This window comes from Stegastes partitus, unplaced genomic scaffold, assembly GCF_000690725.1.
Source record: "Stegastes partitus isolate 25-593 unplaced genomic scaffold, Stegastes_partitus-1.0.2 Scaffold2518, whole genome shotgun sequence".
NCBI lineage: Eukaryota > Metazoa > Chordata > Actinopteri > Pomacentridae > Stegastes > Stegastes partitus.
In genome coordinates this window covers 1-19416 of record NW_007580249.1, presented here as the reverse complement: position 1 = coordinate 19416, position 19416 = coordinate 1, and the positions used below count along the sequence as shown (strand labels likewise).

Genomic DNA, 19416 nt, shown 5'->3' with positions numbered 1-19416 from the left:
AAACACAGTAAAAATACAATAAAAATACAAACACATCCCCATATGTAAGTGCAGAGTGCAGTGGATATAGACGTTATTGCACATATTTGAATATTGCACATCACTGGTTATTGCACATTGATGATTGTTGCACAGAGTTGTTCATTGCAGAGTTCAGTGTGATGATTGGTCTGGGGTAGAAGCTATTTGCCAAGCTTGTAGTTCGTGCTCTGATGGTCCTGTATGATATCTGGTGTGCTGGGTGGTCTTTGGCAATGCAGTTAGACACACAACACAATGTTGTGCTGTTTAAGAGTCTTTATCGTCTGCTTCTGTGGTTCAGGTCCAGAGTACGAAGAGGTGGAGGTGCACCTGCTGAGGGAGAAGACTGGCTTCGGCTTCCGCATCCTGGGGGGAGACGAGGCCGTGCAGGCTGTGAGTCCGGACGCCCGTGACAAGGCTCGTATGGGACGGGCTGGACCACACACATATTAAAACCTCATACGCACCAGCACCATCTGACCTGCATCTAACTTCATCTCACACTCTCCACACACTCATCTGACCGACACACAGGCAAACCTCGGCCTCCTCACACCGTCCTGACACTCTTACCGCTCGGTGCCTCCCATACTGAAGTAACGCCTTGCTAACTTGTCCAGCATGCAAACTGTGATTCAGACAGAATGTGGCAGCAGAACATAAGGAAGGTGGAAAAAAAAAATGTGTTACCGTGACACAAAAGTAGCTTACAAGCTAGATAAAGCAATTATTGTGTGATTCCACTTGTCTCTGTCTCATCCTCTTCACCTTCATCTATGCTGCTAATATTGATTGTCTTTGAACAGATTGTTATTGGCGCTATAATAGAGAACACTCCCGCTGAGCGCGATGGGCGGCTTCGACCCGGGGATGAGCTCATTTCTGTGGATAAAAATGTGGTTGCTGGGAAACCGCACAAATACGTAATAGACTTGATGCACGCAGCTGCTCGCAACGGTCAAGTCAGCTTGACTGTGAGAAGGAGAGTGCAAATGCCTGGTGAGGACGTGTTTTCTTTTTGTTGTTCGTCTTTGTTTTGTTGTTGTTGTTGTTGTTGTTGTTGTTGTAGTTGTTGTTGTTGTTGTTGTTTCACACTTTACTGAGGCTGGAGAACAGGCTGCACATTTCACTGGCATCAAATTAAAAAACACAACTTGGACAGGACACACATGCTAACAATCTGTGAGCAGGATCACTGTGTTCTTCTCACCCACACATCTTTTCTGTGGTTGTAGATCTTACATACATTTATCCTTTGTTCAGCGCGACAACTGCAGCGGGCTCTGTGGTTTGTGTCTGGATGCACTTGTGCTGCAAGGGCATGCAGTTACACAAGAGCCGTACCTGTCAAATGACAAACAGACTGTTTGACTTTGACAGAGAATCCCTGCCAATGCTGGAGAAGTGCACCGTTGTGTGCAGAACTGGACTTGTTCCAGTGGCTGCATCTTGAGCACCTTCACACTATTTTCCAAATAAATGGCCACTGTGGGTAAATTGGTCATGTTTTATAGTAACAGAACTCCTGCTTTGACTCATCCTATGCCCTCTCTTGCTTCCTTTTCCTTCCAGGTGAACCGTGTCCCGTGAACGGACGCAGCCCCGGCTCAGTGTCGACACAGCACAGCTCCCCACGCAGCGACGCGGCTTCGGCTTCGGGCCCCACGGCGGTGGCCGTCCCCGCCGCCGCCGCCGCCTCGGCTCCGGAGGGATCCGCCCTGCAAACCAGCGACGTGGTCATTCACCGCAAGGAGAACGAGGGCTTCGGCTTCGTCATCATCAGCTCCCTGAACAGGCCGGAGAACGCCACCGTCATCAGTGAGTTGCAAAAGGGCTCGGGTCTGTCTGGAGGCCTGGAGGTTGTTCCTAAACAGAAATAGTGATTGTGCGTCCTGATGACCAGTCATCCCAAGGTTTTTATTATTTTACTATAGCTGTTTCAAGTCCTACATGTGGGAAAAAAAGATGCTATTATAGTGTGTTCATTTATTTTTTTTAAATGTTAGATCTTCTACTACACAGTGATATTTGTGTTTGCACCACATGTCTATTAGGAAACATGTTCAGGAGCAGAATATTCATATTATCTGCTTTACTCATGGCATCTGGATGTCATGTCTCTCAACAAGTATTGAGTAAAGAACTTCCATTAGCTTGGCTCAAACTGAAATTGATTTACTTTTTATGATTTCAACTTTTTTGGTCCTAATTCCATGCCAAGGTGGAATTAAAAGATTCTTTAAAAGTCCTAAATGTGGCTTTATTAAACATATGGTAACATTTTGCTGGAGGGAGCTGATATCTTTCAACAGACTGAGGGGATTCTTCAGTCAGCCTGGACTGATTACACCTCCAGATTTCATATAAATATACTCCGCTCAAATGGAAACATCCTCTGCACTCAGAAAAAAATATTCTCATAACCTTCTGAAAGTTGTAACCGGGATGTATTTGTGCATGTTCAGGAGTCTCTCGGGGATTTTCAACGCTGGTGGGTCCGTTAATGTTTTATACTGGTGTTGAAATTTTCAGTTTTCTGTCTTTATTCAAGTGTTAATAAGAGCTGAAACTCTTGTTATTGTCCCAGAACAGTGATAACAATTTTCAAAAGTTAGATTTCTCGGCAGGTTTGAATGATGCAAACAATTCGGCTTTGCAGTAACACGACATAACAATATTTGCAGCTGTAATTTTTATAAGTGGGTGTGCCGCTCCACGGTCACGACAGGCGAAGCTCAGACTGTAATACAGCCGTAAACGTTGCTGTGCATCTTTCTTCAAAATTGGCGGACAACCACCTTGTTATTGCCTGTTTCCAGCTGTGCCCCATAAAATAGGACGCATCATTGAGGGCAGCCCCGCGGACAGATGTGGGAAGCTGAAGGTGGGCGACCGGATCCTGGCCGTAAACGGACAGTCCATCATCAGCATGCCGCATGCAGACATTGTCAAGCTCATTAAAGATGCTGGACTAACAGTCACACTGCACATCATACCAGAGGAGGGTGAGTGTTTATGTGTGTGGGATGATATCAGATGTTATGCTGCGAGTGCCCTCTTCAGTGTTGCCTCTTTACTTCAGTAAAACTCCTGTGTCTTGTATGAATTTGTTGTGTTTTACTTGGACAAGGAGAGCGTTGCACACAAAAATGTTCAGATTTTGAAGCTAAAAATTCAAAGCAATTATACAAACAGCAATCCAGAAAGGACACGAGTTGTGGAGGAGTGTTGTTCCCAAACTGTTTTCATTATGAGGATGCTGGAACATAAAGGTTACCGTAAATGTAGCAGATATTGAAAAAAAGAATTTCTCTTTAGAAAATTCTCCATCTTAGATCCTGAACATTTAGCAGTTGCATCTAAAATACTTTCCTCAGAGTTGAATTAACACTCAGATGAAATGTTGTCCATGACAGGCTCCCATTCTGGGCCCAGCTCAGAGAAGCAGAGCCCCATGACCCAGAAACACAGCCCACAGACCCAGCCCAGCCCTGTAGCCCAGCCAAGCCAAGGAGGCGCCCAGCCTGGCCAAATGGCTCCTCAACCCGGCCAAACGGCCGCCCAGCCAGGTCAAGCACCTGTCCAACCCGGTCAGACACCAGCTCAGACAAACCAAACAGTGACTGGCCCTCCAGCACCAGCAGCCTCCCAGCCTGCACCAGCTGGAACCCAGCAGAGCCCAGTCACCCAGCCCTCTGGCCCGCCTCCACAGCTCTACCTCCACGACGGCAGGTAAGGCCACACTGAGGGCCCTCGTTTGGCCTCAGCAGGAGTGATTAGTGAGATGGAAGAGCAGGAATGTTAGCAGAAGGCCGACATCAAACCGCGCATACAGAGAAGAGTGCGCCATCCTCCCTTTTCTCGCTCGTATGTTCAGAAGAAAACCCGTGACTGCAGACAACTTTTGTCCCAGACTCTCAGTCTCAGGCTGGCTTCTGCCTTATTGCATAACACCACTTAGCTCCTACAGTGTCGGTGAATAATTTACTTTAAGGTATCTCTTCTATAATGCAGGAGCCCGGCGATCAGACCCTCTTCTGTGTTAAAACTGTGAAAGTGTGAGTGTGTGCACGGAGGGGTGCGAGTGCATGTGAGTCTCAGATCAAGACACTGAGAGTAGCACTCCCAGAGCTGTGGATTTATGCCCATTTTACAAGTGGGAACTTGATAAAAGTTTCAAAACGGAAGCTGATATTTCCGTCCTATTTGTGGTGAGCATCCTCCTCGGCTCCCACACAGTAATCTTTGTCCCTCACATGGGAACCGTGTGTCATTAAAAAAAAAATAGACAAAAATAAAACCTTTACACAAACAGGATTCTGTGATGTCTCAGAGAAACCGAGAAGCCATCAGTGACTCAGCTGCAACCAGCAATCATGTGACAAAAATTCAGGGACTTTTTGGCTGAACTGTTTTCTGTGTTTACACGGATCAGGTCGGAGGCGAGGATGGAAACATATTAAAAAGTAGTAGTAAAATATCTACTGTGTGTAGAGTCACCATTTTTCCAGTATTAGTAACACCTGTGGGTGCTTGGAAGAACGATTTCAGTTTTTCAATTTTTGTGAAAGAAAAAATCTTTTATTTTTATTTTTTATGATTTATAGCCTTACATCATTCTGTGTCATACTTTGCAGAAGGTATTTTTGAGTTCTCTCTTCTTCTAGTTATGGCTGTACTCTTTCCTACATCCACAAGATGCTTGGAGTTCAGAAGGTTCGGAGCAAACACGTGGACATGAGGTTGTGTCCAGCAGGACTCCGTCATCACGGCACAAACCTCAGCTCTGACTTGTTGACTTCTTTCCTCCTCACAGGTCAGAGGTAAAAGCAAGGCAGGACGTCAAACCTGACTTCCGCCATCCTCCTTTCACTGATTACCGACAACCTCCTGTAGATTATCGTCACCCACCGGTGACTGATTATCGCCAGCCTCCAACGCTGGATTACAGACACCCGCCCGGTCTGCTAGACTTTAGACAGCATCCGGCAGCCGCTCAGTTCCCTTTGGGGATCCCCGCAGACTTCAGACCACAGGTAGAGCTTGACCAAGAACTGTCTGCTTATGTTGAGCGTACATCCTTCATTTGTATGCAGGTGTGTAACACATTGCGGCTAAAGCGATCATAATTATTTTTTTGACATAGTAATCACATACTGTATTTGCTGTCGGCGTGTTGCAAATTGTCCACATTTTTGCTCTGCAGGATTATGATTACTTCACAGTGGAGCTGGAGAAAAGCGCAAAGGGCTTCGGGTTCAGCATCCGCGGGGGCAGAGAGTACAAGATGGACCTATTTGTGCTGCGCCTTGCAGAGGATGGTCCCGCCATACGAAATGGAAGGATGAGGGTGAGACGAGGAAAACCACGACAAAGGAATTGCTGTTGCTGAAAAATAGTTGCTGTTTTGTGGAAGAAATGCAGAAAAAAGTGCCATAAATCCAGCCTCAGATGTGCACGTTTAGCCGTCTTAATGCCCATCGCACATAATATCACACATTGTCCTCACTGAATTTAAATTCGGTGTAAAATTTAACAGAGCATGAAGTTTTTTTTCCTTCTGCTTAAGCGAGTAAGTATAAATGCTTGTGAACTCGGTGACTGAGTAACGCTCTGTTCACCCTCAACAGTTCAAATGTGTTTGAACAAGGCACTTAATGGCGCTTATTCCCCAGTCGCTCGGTGGAGGTTCTCCGCCCGCAGAGGACTGGTTGTGTGCAAAAGTTAACCTTCCGTGGATAAACAGAGGTTGACAGGAATCGACCCTGTCCCGTGTGTGTGTCTCCTGCAGGTAGGGGATCAGATCATAGAGATTAACGGGGACAGCACTCGGGACATGACTCACGCCCGCGCCATTGAACTCATCAAGGCGGGAGGCCGGCGGGTCAGGCTGCTGCTGAAGAGAGGCACAGGACAGGTGCCAGAATATGGTGGGTTTTCCTGGCACAAACTTGAAATCTGAGAATGTCCCACTCTCTCTGTCTCTCTTCAAGTCTGTGAACTGAATTCTACTAAACTAGAGATTCAATGTTTGCCATTCAACATTACTGTTTCGTAACCAGAGCGACTTCTCCTGCAAGTGCTCCGTGTTTTAAGAACATATTAACATGCCATCAGTATCTTTCTGCATTTTACTCCTCGCTCCACAGTCTTCTGTTCTCGTCTTTTTGTGTAAAAAAAACTTTAAACAGTAGATACGATACAGTAACAACCTACTCTTTAGCCTTCATGTGTTGTAGCCCCTCTGCTTTAAGTCTAATGATTGGTATAGGCTTTTACTTGCCTTCCCTCAGGAATGGTACCTCCCAACCTCTCCATGTGCATGAAAGGTGACACACTAAGCTCCCCCTATTTCTTCCTAATGGGCCACTCTAAAGACACGGTTTGTGAAAAACTGCATGTCTCTCTCTCTCCATACTGATTAATCTGTGTGGTCTTTTGATGTGCTCCAGGCATGCATTCGTGTGATCATGAGTTTATGCATGGAAGAAAAAAAAACCAGCAGCTGTATCTTTGTACGTGTGTTCAGGTGCTTGTGTGTGCTGTAGTAAGAGAGCAATATGGTTTGAAGTGACCCTCCAGATGAAATTGTATCGCCCTGAAGAGGGCTGTGAAGTAGACTGTTTGAAATGTATGTGCTCAGAGCTGCTCAGGATCAGTCTGTCGCACGGCTACAAATATGTTAATTGTTTTCAAGCACTGAATGAGTTCTGGCACACAAGTCAGTTTCTGTGCTGCTCATACACATTTGCATGCGAGTTTGCCTGATTTTATATGAGGATGTGATGTTTCTCTCTCTCTCTCTCTCTGAATTCTTTTCTTCTTCTCTCTCGTTCTGTCTCTGTATGCATGTGCATGCTGGTTGTCGTCCTCTTTCGCGTCAGTCCACTTGACTGTATTTTCTCCCTCCTTGACAGACTGTGCCGGCCACTGGGATTCCCTTTCTACAGCCCACTCTGCCCTGCCGGAAGTGACCCTGGAACCTCACCTGAATCCATTGCTCTCATCCCATCCAGCCTCAGCCCCAGACTCCCCTCATCAGCTCCCTCTAGAGGCCACAGTGTGCATGGCAGACAAAGCTCCGCAGCCGACAGACCACAGCTCCATTAGAGGGGCTACGGGTGGCAGGTCCACCGAGCAGAAATGCATCATCAGGGGGCAGGGAACCCCTCAGGGGTCTGGAGAGGTGGACTGTGGGCCGGGTGACAGGCAGCCTCGGGCTTTGCCTCCCAAAGCTGTTGTGGGAAGGTCTATTGAAAGAAGAGAGAGGCAGAGGGAGGCTTGCTCCCCCTGCTGTGAGAGAAAGGTCCTGCACACACAGGCGATGGCCACTGTCTGGCCCTGGGACCCATATGTGAGCGTGAATTTGAATGGAGCTTCTCTGGGCAGCGGAGATGGACACGTCAGCCTCCAGGAGAGGCTGGTGTCTAGAGCTCTGTTGTCCAGAGAAGACGAGAGGGCCAGTGGCCACAGTGGGCTCTGCTGCCCCTCCAAAACCATGGAAGATCCTCCAGCGAGGAGCGCAGCTGCCTCCCCGGGGCCCTGGAACGTCCCTGGGTCTGACAAACTGCCTGGCACCCTGAGGTCCTGGACCTCCACAGTGAGCAGGTAGAATGGATCTTGCTGGTTTGGACCGGATCGCGCTGTATGGCTCAGCTCACCATCTGAGAAAACCTCCCTTGCCCTCTCTTTCTGTCCTGTTTTCTTCTTCATCTACTTCTGAAGTCATATGTTACGTTTCATTTGTTCTTACAAGATGATTATTACACCCACCACCTTAAAGAACCGAGAAACTTTCACAGCTATTGTAACATACAGTATAAACCCGATGGAGACCCTCACATGCGACCGCTAACACAGATGGAGCAACGATGTTTGGTTCTGAGTGGAGCTGCGCTTTTGACATGTACCTTTAACTGCTCGACCGTATCTGGCTCAGATTGGTTTGTGCAACATGGCCTCACATTGGAACAAGGAAGAGAGAGACATATGTACATCCAAGAGATTTACTTTTGCTCCATTTTCTCTGTGCCGTGGGAAGAATTAGACTACAAATCTGTCAGATGGAGGCAGTGACACTGAAACTCCTGGAAGACATGGCACTGACCCAAATGACAGCCTGGTTAACCCAACATATGTTAGATCTCACATGCCTACCAATATATCATATACTGTAAATGTAAAGATGTGAAAAATATGTACATTTGGTAAACTCAAAAACATACCTGTTGGTGTTTTTTTGAGGCAGTGTTGTAGTTAGATACATTGTAAAACAAAAAAGAAAAAAAGAGAAAAAACCCGGGACAGTATTTTAGGATCACTATTTCCATGGCCTCGTCTATAACTACATATCAAAGACTGTGCAAGTCACCAAACCCAGACCACTGAGGGAGGCAGTGGTCGTGTGCATGGATATAAACCACCATGTCTTTAGACAGGGACTCACATGTCTTTTAAAGGTAGAATATAGAGAGAGTACCCTCCGTGGAGCAGATCAGTTGGCATTCATGTGAGACAAAAATGATCTTTTTATTCATGAAATTGAACTTTTGAATGACTGGAAACAGTTTACGGCTTAGTAAGAACTCCTTATGTACACAACTTGATCACAAGTCAACCATGCAGTCATTGTGCGGAATTATAAGCTGTGTTGTATTCATTTAATGCTCAACAGGAAAAATTTTGTCCAGTCTCTATTTCCCATTTCTATGCCTTTTACTGTGCTACGTGTACCACATCACTGTGGGAGAGGGGCATCGGTGCGGGGAAAAGGAGGCCGATGGTTGTGAGATGGGGCGGAGTGCCTTACTCGAACTAATGCAGAGCTGTTGCCGTTGTGATTCGTTTTGGGCACTGAATGCAAAACAGATATTAGTGACCATGCACACGTGTCAGCAAACTGCTGAGCCGTGGAGCCTGTTTTACCTTCGGACATAACGCCAAGCAGTATATATCCTGATGCACTCTCAGCTGTATAGCTTATCAATGTCAATGATCGCCCGGGTCCCCTAGTGTTTTAAAGGGGATAAAATGTAGCCTGTAGCAAAACATCCTCTTCTTAGAGACACCTAGGAGTGTAGAGCTGTGGACGTTTATCAAGACAGGGTTATATCAAAGTGGACCATGGTTTCTGTATCTCAGCTTTATTTGTCTATTCTGTAAAGAAAACACGAAGTTTTCATTGTTGCAGGAAGGACCACAATGCCCACTGCATCTAAAGTCCAGATTTTAGATGATGGGTGAAACACAAATGCATTGAAACATCCGTTTAATCACAGGATCTTGTCTCTGGCAGAGGTCGAGGCATGCTGCTATTAAGCTGAGACACCCAAGATGAAGTCACTATCCTCCTGCATTTCCATCTTGATATCATCCATTTCTCTCAGCAAGATCTTTGCTCTTAATTAAAAATTAATCACTAGAGCTTTTGAGCACTGGAGGACCGGATGAGTTGGGAAACAAAAAAATTAAAAAATCACAATGCTTTGTGACAATTTGACTGAATGCAGCATGATGGCACATCCGAGCTGTACTCGTAAACTGCTGGTCATGTGCTCTTAGCAAAGCAATGCACCTGCAGACTGGGACACTAGCAAGACCTCGTGCATCGAGCGTCGCCAGGACCGACCGAGCCGCAGGAAAAACGCGCTCTGGATGTTTCTGAGCTGACTGAACTGTGGTTCATGTGATAAACTGGTTAACATGTTAGCGAGGAGCATGACAACATGCCGTTAGGCTGTAGAAATGTGTTTACTGTATGTGCAAATGTTCAAAGTTCAGAAAAGGTGAAAGAATTTGTCACCCAGCCCTCTGTCTCCATCCAGGCCGTCCCTCTGCCTGCTGTGACTGATTTTGTATACAGGAACAAAAAAAAAAAACTGCTTATTGGAACCTGTGAAGGATGGCACGTTCATGAATCCCCCATTGAGATCAAGTATAACTGTGTAGTGTTAATTGTGTACTATTCACCTTGTACAGCTGTATTCCTACAAATATGGTTTACTGTATCATTGATACTGTAGTTTCAAAGACGTGAACAACTATTTTTATGAAATGCGACAGTACTGATATATTACATTTTGCTAAAAAACAAAAAACTTGTTTACTGAAAGATATTCTGAAATACTGTCAAATAAACTCTTGACATGGTGTAAAATATTTTCTAGAGATTTTTACTTAAAACGAGATTTGAGCTGAAACAACTGATGAATTCTGATAACTGTTTGTTTACCCAAAATGAAAAAAGGTAAATATTCTGTTTCAGCTTCTCAGATGTGTGCTTTCATGTTGTTATTCTACATTGTGTATTTTTGGGATTAAATAAGTGAGATGGTAACGCTATAGGGCTGCAGGGTGGCGCAGTTGGTAGCACTGTTGCCTCGCAGCAAGAAGGTTGTTGGTTAGCGTCCCGGTGGGGGCACCGGAATCTTTCTGCGTTTGCATGTTTTCCCCGTGGGTTCTCTCCGGGTTCTCCGGCTTCCTCCCACAAGGTCCAAAAACATGTTGAGGTTAATTGGTGATTCTAAATTGTCTGTAGGTGTGAATGTGAGTGTGCTTGGTTGTCTGTCTCTAAGTGTAGCCCTGTGATAGACTGGTGACCTGTCCAGGGTGTCCCCTGCCTTCGCCCTAAGTAGGCTGGGATAGGCTCCAGCCCCCCGTGACCCCAGTGAGGATTAAGCAGTGTATAGATGATGGATGGATGGTAACGCTATAGACCAGCGACTGGATGAAATACTGACAGTGAATCAAGTGGAAAAAATGGATTTTAATCAACACATCAGTCTCCTCATTTCAACAATCATTGACACACCTTTCCAGTCTTTTCACGCAATTTCACTTTAAAGTCGCTGCACACTCACACAGGCTTTCCCTTGATTTGCGCTGATTAGAAGTCCAGTCAGCAGAGATTTTCTGGAGGTCATCGAACCATTTCAAAGAACTGTGAAACTAATCGGTCAGGGAGGTGCCAATTAAGCGCACAGTGCACCGCTACAAAGAGGTCGAATTAGCCAAAATAGGTGAAACTGTGTAGGTGTGTGATGGGTCTGCAGGTACCGCTGTCGTCCGGATCTAAAATAATGAAGAAATCATTTCTGTTTTTCAGTGACGGTGACGCAACTAGAGGAGGTATTGATTACAGTTCTTCGGAGGTGGATGAACAGTCAGATCTGAATCTTCCTCCCACCTCATATAAAAAAAAAGGTAAAAAATGTTACATATTTCTGAAACTACTTGTAAACATTTCCCCAGCATCTCCTTGCCATCTGTGGGTGAGGCCAAGATCACGAGCAGCTGTTGTTGCCTCATTACTGAGTGTAGTTTTCTGTAGGAAGCGGAGTTTCACTGTTTTCCTGCTCATCCAGAGGAGTCATCTGAGGAAGGAGAAAAGAAAAAAAACATTCAGTAACAGCACGAGACGGATGAAGTCGTCCTGTAAGTTTGAAAATTGATTTTATTGCAAAATGAACACTCTGTCTGCGAGATTACGACTTACATTAAGCGGTTTGTAGATTCCCATTTGGAGGCGACAGCAAACTACGTCGACCAAGAACCCGACCATGCCGTGGATCATGCCTGCAAGAGAGAGAAAGATCCAACCTAAATACGGATGTTTATGTTGGGGTTTAAACGAGGGGAAAGTAGCTGTTGCTTTTATAATGTGGAGGATGTTGAGCCAAAGTGACAGCCTGCGTTTCAAAGCCCACATAGATTCATGAATAATACATAAAGCGTGACTTTTTTTTTGCCTTTTTCCAAGCTGCTAAACACTCATTTAAGAATGAGCACATGCCCTCGCGAGCAGAATTACTCCTCTGCAATTTAAACTTCGCACTTGCCAGTAACCCCATCAAGTTGGGACAACAAATGACAACATATTCAACAACTGCTCTCATTATCATGAAAAAAAAAAAACCCTGTAGACTATTTGTCGGATTAAATGACAAGTTTAGATGAATGTAAAAGGTCTCAAGTTCTGGTTAAAATGATAAATGAACAGGGAGTTGGGCTAAATCTTTTAAAGGAACACAACACTTATTATGCAACATTCAGGCCACTAAGAACTAATTGTGCATATTTTAGATCACGGTTTTTAGTTAATTCTGTTCCATAAAAAAGTCAACCCTCCTGACCTCAGATCATTAATGTATGATAATGGTGTAAAGTAGACCATGCTGATGTCCTCGGGTGCTTGTAAAAAGCCATGACATCCATGAGAGAAAAAGTAATGTTTTCATAAATTTTAATGACAAAAAGTAATCTACAGATAAATAAAAAACAAGTGATGTTGTCACCGTAGATCAGTAATTCACTGCTTTAAAGGTCACTGTATATTTTAAAGCTGTTGCACACCTGCACATATCAGATGTTGGAGCATCTGTGAACGTACCCACAAGGACTTTTTAAAGCAGTCCCTGTTCACGTTACTGTGCAAGGATAGCAGGACTAAATTAAATGCACCCGATGCCAGACCTGAAGTCAGCAAAGCATTCTGAAAATGTCATTGCAGAACGCTCTAAAAGCCGTCGACACTCTGAAGTATGAGCTAAAAGGTTCCTTTAAAGATGTCACCAGAGCGAGGGCTCGTCTACCTGTGGTGGAGAAAATGCCTCCGACGATGCCGCAGAGTCTGATGAGAAACTGCCAGAGGGGCATGTGCGTCTCCGTGACTTTGACCATGAGCGAGCTGATGTCGTATTTCATAAAGATCCCTGAGACTCCATGGCTGCCTGCAGCATGGTTGATCACTCGCTCCTGCAAAACAATGACAGGAATGCAAACATATTCACGACACTGATGCACAATACACTACGCTTACACGCACCAATTAATAAGCTACCTGTTCGGTGACTGAGTACTGATGTGTTTCTGCAGAAACTTTGTAGGTGTTCAGCTTGGTGGGCACGATGGTGATGAAATACTGAAACATGTGGTTTGCTGGAGAGAAGCATCAAATATAAATCAGTAAAAACAAACATCAGAACATAAATAAAGATAAAAAAACTTAAAGAAGAATTGATAATACAGACGTACAGTCAGCAGAGATTTTCTCCGTGCCATCCAAAGGGCTGATAAGTCCAGGGATGGCCTCTCCAAAGGACAGGTGGTCAATCCGGTGAGAAAAGTTAAAAGCTGTAACACGACAGCAAATCATAATGATCAACTGCTTTACTCCATGTGTGACTGCAGCCACAACTTTAATGTACAATGTGACTGACGTTTTCAAACTATTTCGAGTTGTGTCATAAAAAACATTTAACTTACAATCATGGCTGACTAGGGCAGCGAGGTGGGCATGGCCTCTGGGGTGTGGGATGGACCTGTGTGGGACGGAAAAGGTCCGCGGTCAGCCTCTGAAAAGTCTCTCTTCTATTAAGAACTAAAGGTTCAAAATACAGACTGCATATAAAGACGGATGACATGACAGGTCCCAGGAGGGAAGCAGCAATGTCTCAGAAATGGGCACATCATCAAGAAAAGCAAAATAGTGAAGATGTGTTCAAGGTGTGTGCGCTCACATTTGAGCAAGAAAGGAGGTGGACCGCTCTATCATCTACCCACAACAACCAGGCAAAGCTCTGTTGCCCCCTTTTGGTAATATTTGATCTGTATTTTTGTACAAGGGGATCAAGTCTAAACGATAAATATATAATTGGTGAGTGTGGTTTTTTTCCATGTAGGTACATACTTGCCAACAGTTATGTGGAAATTTCCCGCCACCTTGTTGACATACAGATGTCCGTGTATCCTGCAGGCACTAAGGGAAGTGGAGCTGTCCTCGCTATAGAGAGAGTTAACAAACAAACTGTAAAAAAACACTTCCTGGTTCATCAGTGCACTCACATAAACCAGATTATACCGACGAGCTTGTACCTCTGAGTCTGAGCGGGAGGAGCTCCTTTTATTGCAGCCTTGAAGAGTAAATCCTGCAGAGAGTGCTCCACTCTCAGACGCTCCTGGATGTGCAGAAGAGTCCTGGACAGACAGATTGTGATTTGAAGACTCATTGGGGATGAGATCCGATTCAAATGATAAAAAACAGCTTTTGCAATGTTTAAAAACAGAAAAAAAATGTTTCAATTAGGGATGCACGATATATCGGCGACCACATCGGTATCGGCCGATATTAGTGATTTTTCCAATATATCGTTATCGGTCTGATATTTTCCAATATATTGGTATCGGTCCGATGAACCAATTTAGCCGATGATTGTCTAACATTAGCAGCTTCGTCTCTACATTTGATATCGCTGCTATTGCACAGATGTTTTTACTTAAATGGTCCTGGATTTAAATATGTTAAAATATGTTTAAATAGGTTTTACTTTTGTGACGTAATAAAGAAGACTATGTGGTCTAATTTGGCTTCTTCTGAATAGTTTTCTCACAGTGCTTACTTAGACTCATGAACAAAAATTGAATATCGACATCGGTAATATCGGTTATCAGCAAAATCAGAAATCTTAATATCGGTATCTGCCAGAAATGTTAATATCATGCATCACTAGTTTCAATGTGTAAAGATGATAACAGGGTTACTGGAACACAGAGTGCAGATGACAGAAAATATGTTCCTGGGCGTGTCTGGATATTACAGGTACGACAGGTTCAGCTGAATCTTACATCTGCCACAATCTTTGCTGTGGTGAGAGCTCAAAGTTGACCTAAAGTGGGACAGAAAAACACAATTGTCAAATAGGGATACAGAAGTGCAAGACAAAGGTTTAAACAGGATATTAGCCGACACTTACTGGTTCATATTTTAAGCCATCGGAGGCGACCATCGTCTCTGCCAGATCCAACACATCTGCTCCTATATCTGCATTCACGCCACATGAACAATCAGTTACCACCTTTCTCCACAGATGAAATTCATATAAAGTCTATATCTGTGTACTTACACTGACATCTCATGGCAACTGTGATGTCCACATTTATCTTCAGTTTACTGTGAATGGAGAACAGATGCAGTCAGGACTGAGTTAGGGGAGTTAAAACACAGTCGTCACATGAACCTCTTCAGCTTTTACCTGCTGAAATCTTTATCCACCTCATACTCGTACTTCATCCATGTGTTTCTGTACACAAAGAATTCCAGGAAGGCAAGGACAGCCATGAGAGTGAAAGCTATCAGAGACACTAGAGAGAGTTTGAAAAAAAATGAGTGAACTATGAAGCTAGCAGTGAAGACCTACAGATGTTAACAGTTCGTTCCTGTACCTGTCCCACCGCTGGCTGTGGACTCCACGTAGCTCTCAGGAACTTTAGGAAAAGCGTCCAGCTCCTTCACCAGAGTCAGAGCCTTCTTCTTCGTCAGCCTCCTCATCTTGAGACCTGCAGCAGAGATGTGACTCCCTCATAAAGTGGATGTTTTCTAGTCGAGCAACAGCAGCAGCACCGGTCAGTCAGAAGTTTGTCTGCTGACGTCAACCATGGCAGCTGTGACAGGTAGCTTGTTAGCTAGCTAGCTAGCTAGCTAGCCGCCTAATGGCAACGAACGGCTGGGCTAACGTCAAATTTAGCGAGAGAAAGAGCTGTTATCCGCTGTTAAGGTGCTTCTATTCACAACGAAACATCAGGAAGCCTTCAGGTGAGATGAAAGCTACCGGGGTGAGTGTTATGGAGCAGTTACTGTGTCGTTTGACCCCATTGTCTGGAAAAATAAAAAGTGCTCTCGTTTGGTATGAGCGCCCTCTAATGGCGGCTAATGCTAACAGTCGGTCCAAAGACAAGCCTGCATTATTTTACAGTTTAATACCATACAGTCTGTGGAAAAGCATCAATAACCGCCTCCAGAATAGAGTCAATGAAGACTTGTTTCAGAGCTTTAAAGAGCCTACTTAAATTAGGCAAAACTGGCCGGAATCAAAGTAGACTTTTCTGGTGGGAAGACCATGTTTTGTCCACTGGCCTCACTGATAAGAGATCATACATGAAGCGAGCTTCACTATCAATGTGTTGTGACCTGTACCTGGTGATCTTTCCTCCCAGGTGGGGTCTGGAGAGGCAACATCAGTCTTTAAGAAAAGACCCAACTCTTCACTGAACACCTTTGCACTTGACAGACTGAAAACAAAACAAACAATAATCCTATCACCTCCCTACAGCCTGCTATTGGCATCAATGGCATCTATCACACTTGAACTTGTTCTACGACACTTATCCAGATTGTTTTCTCCTGACTAGATCCTTGCTGGTGTTGTATCCGCTCTCAGATGTCGCTTTGGATAAAAGCGTCTGCTAAATGAAATTGTAGAACAAACAGCGGAGGTACTTCTTTAGCAGACTCCTCTCTGTCTCCAGTCAAATATTCCTCCACCCTTTAGAGAAAACAGATTCACATTAACATCAAACAATGAAACCAATGAAGCATTCTCAATATGAGTAAAGTGGATCTTACATGTGAATGCAATAAGAGAGCCCAGCCTCCACTGCATTTAGCTGGTTATTCTACTAACATTTTGTTCTTTCAAGCCTAAAATCTTCACAATACATTCCTAAAAGTCTGTACTTGTGATATGCATTTCCACCTTCACGCACAGAGACCGCCACAGTACACCTGAACCATCCTGTCTCCATCATTTTTAATTATAGAAAATTTGTGAAGATATTTCTGTTGTTTCCAGTGTGTAAATGCAACTCTCTTGAATCCTGCAGACATTCAATCTCAAGTCAATTTGACCCCATTTAATGTTTAACATCTCTAAATAAGTCACTGACATAATTTTTTCAGTTTTATTTAAAGAGCTATTTACACATAAACTTGGGTAACGATTTTAATTATGATATTTTGTGGAGGTTTAAATTGCTGGAGTCAAATTGAACCCAAGGATTAGAGATGTCAGTGAATCTGAAGGTAATCGGAGGGTTAATAAACTCAGAGGAAAAACTCCAACAGACAGCTGGAAGCAACAAACTGAATTTCTGTTTTGTCAAAACACAGATTGCATTCATTATTGGTGAGTCTCATTAATGTGGCCTGTTCTGTCTTTATCACAGTAAAATTTTATTTTTATTGGTCATTTCAGTTTGTAATAGATGTAAAGGTGTAGAACAAATGAAGGATGAAGGTGTTTTGGGATTCTGGAAGCAAAATGAGTGTTTGGTGTTTTCTGTGATGTTTTTGGACCAAATATTGGTTCTAAAATATTCCTCAAATCACTTCATACAACTCAACGTGTGTTCTTTGTGGCTGTCTGTTGAGAGGATGGCATTGAGTTCAGGATTATTAAAGTGGTACAACGAGCTGCAAAGATTAATCAACTAAATTGTCAAATACTTGCTGCTGCAATTTTAATAAAAAGTTACGAGGGTCATCCACACGTGAAGCAGAATAACGGAGAGGAGCGTTTGTCTGAAAGGCAGCAAACACTACATGCAAACTGGTCTTACAAACTAAACAGAAAGACTGTATTTGGCCTGAATTCTTATGGGAAATAAAACAAAAACAACAACATACAGTTCATCAAAATCGTTATCAGTAAAGATCAGGTAGTTGTCTGCCTTCAGGCCCAGCTCCTCCTTGATTCCACCTTCACCGTTCGTCTTACTCAGCTGCTTCTGGACGGCTGCAGGGCAGGAGAGTAACAGCGTAAAATACAACTTCACAACAGATTGCTGATAAAAGCAGCATGAAAACTAATGTTAGAAGCAGGAGTCATTGTCCTCACCGTTGGAAAAGAGGAGCTTGAGCAGAGCGAGGAGCCAAATACCGTCTCTGGCTTTGTGAAGACAAAACACTGTTAATCCTTTAATAGGGGTTTTCCTGCATGGATTTCCTGCATCTTCCAAAGAGGTTTTAGGCAGCACCAATATGACAAGAGTCGAGAATTTGAATAGAAATATCTATTATAACCCTCTGAAGCAGTTTCTGGGTGTTTCTGCTCCTGTCACATTTTTAATAGGCTCATTTTTTACATGAAGTCCTGCACCTCCATGGAAACAGCACTACCATGGATAGAAGAGAAGAGAACTCAGGAATGTCTTCTGTGCAGCAGCATGACAAAACTAGAGTCCTATAAATCGTAAATAAAGAAAAATCTACGGTTTCATTTGTTTGTTAATTTTACAAACAGGCTGGAATATTTTTTTTTGTATTTGCTCAAAGGTGCTGCGAATGCTGGGAAAAAACTGGTGACTCTACATATTAGACATTTTACTATTTCCATTTTTTATTTGTTTCCATGCTAAAAAGTCCCTGAATTTTTGTCACATTTGTCACAATTTTTGACGGCTGTGTCATTACTGGCATCATGGCTTTGTTAAAATGACATTAGCTGTGTAATTTAGAGGTAAGAACACCCAGAGGACTGGTCATCATCGACCTCCGAAGGTCACGTCCTGAGCAAGAAACAAGCCTCTTTCCGTGCCAGCATCCTCAGGACTTTTTCCAGAGGTGTGGTGGAGAATGTTCTGACATACTACATCTCAACATGGTGCTCCAGCTGCAGTCTGTCGGACAGAAAAGCCCTGCAGAAGATAGCTAGAGGAGCTGAGAGGGTCATTGGAGTTTCCCTCACCTCTGTCCAAGAACTCTTCCAGAGCTGCTGCAGGAGCAGGACACTGAACATTGTCAGCGACTCTTCACACCCTCTCCATAAACTGTTTGAACTGCTACCATCAGGCAAATGTTTCCGGCGCATTAAAGGAAGAACCTCCAGACTGATCAACAGCTTTATTCCACAAGAATACTGAACTGCTGATCCAGCTGTGCAAACACTTCTTTGTTTAAATTGCTTTAAGTTTTTGGATCCTGAAGAAATGCTCTCTCATCTTGCCTGTACTACTGTGTATGTACAGCAAAATGACAATAAACTTGATTTGATTTTGATTTGATCTGAATATATCTCTGGGACCTCCCGTCAGTCTGTAAGAACCAAGGACACCTTTTGGATGAGAGCTGAAACGTCTTAAGGACACGCAACAAAAAAAGAAGTCCAGTTCTTCTCAATTGAAACCTTTAAATGATCGTAAAAGTTTATTATAACCTGCTGTGTTTCCCATTAATGTTTCTATTGTGTCTTTGTGGGCTAACTTTGCATTTTCAACTCTGCTGGAGAGATTCAGGGAAAATGTGACGAGCAGAAAAGCACAGAAGTGTGGCTCCCCACGTGTTTCTGTGTGAAAAAACTGGAATGTTTTCAGCCTGATTTAAAGGAAACACACAAAGTCGCTGCAGCTTTTGTAGGAGAGGCCTGTTGCTAACTTTCATGTGATGAGTGCAGTGGCAATGGATGTTTATTTTTGACTCAGTTGCCGAGCAACAGAAGCTCCACCCACAAGCAGCCACGGGCCAGGCTGAGGACCACAAAAAGACCCCTAAAGCGGCCTCTGTTCAGTTGATCTCCCTCAAACTTGAGAATGTGCTTCCTCGGGTCACCAGCGACACACCCGCAC

At 43.9% G+C, this 19416-nt stretch overlaps 2 protein-coding genes across 2 annotated transcripts in view; one reads left to right on the top strand and one right to left on the bottom strand.

Moving 5' to 3' along the window:
* LOC103375252 (membrane-associated guanylate kinase, WW and PDZ domain-containing protein 2-like) overlaps positions 1-10179 on the top strand; it is a 28832-nt gene extending 18653 nt beyond the window's left edge. The window contains exons 9-17 of the mRNA XM_008305473.1: positions 323-414; positions 828-1020; positions 1594-1839; positions 2841-3026; positions 3438-3753; positions 4838-5117; positions 5228-5371; positions 5813-5951; positions 6939-10179. Coding sequence (XP_008303695.1) covers positions 323-414; positions 828-1020; positions 1594-1839; positions 2841-3026; positions 3438-3753; positions 4838-5117; positions 5228-5371; positions 5813-5951; positions 6939-7633 — 2291 coding nt within the window. The 3' untranslated portion in view covers positions 7634-10179. The remainder of the gene's footprint in view (positions 1-322; positions 415-827; positions 1021-1593; positions 1840-2840; positions 3027-3437; positions 3754-4837; positions 5118-5227; positions 5372-5812; positions 5952-6938) is intronic.
* A 587-nt stretch (positions 10180-10766) lies between these two features.
* On the bottom strand, positions 10767-15632 carry ergic2 (ERGIC and golgi 2). The gene is made up of 13 exons (XM_008305472.1): positions 15241-15632; positions 15051-15159; positions 14922-14968; positions 14772-14839; positions 14644-14684; positions 13894-13995; positions 13709-13801; positions 13285-13340; positions 13054-13152; positions 12860-12957; positions 12612-12774; positions 11516-11595; positions 10767-11393 (listed from the first exon to the last, which is right to left on the bottom strand). The coding sequence occupies exons 1-13, from the start codon at positions 15344-15346 to the stop codon at positions 11328-11330; spliced, it is 1128 nt and encodes a 375-aa protein (XP_008303694.1). The 5' UTR covers positions 15347-15632; the 3' UTR covers positions 10767-11327.
* Between the last annotated feature and the right edge of the window lie 3784 nt (positions 15633-19416).

Bases quoted from the DNA above. Each gene is read 5' to 3' on its own strand.
- ergic2 (XM_008305472.1), bottom strand. From the start codon at position 15,346: ATGAGGAGGCTGACGAAGAAGAAGGCTCTGACTCTGGTGAAGGAGCTG. The intron at 15,160-15,240 runs GTACAGGAACGA...AACTCTCTCTAG, and splicing joins CACAGCCAGCGGTGGGACAG to TGTCTCTGATAGCTTTCACT. The intron at 14,969-15,050 runs GTAAAAGCTGAA...CTCCATTCACAG, and splicing joins GTGGATAAAGATTTCAGCAG to TAAACTGAAGATAAATGTGG.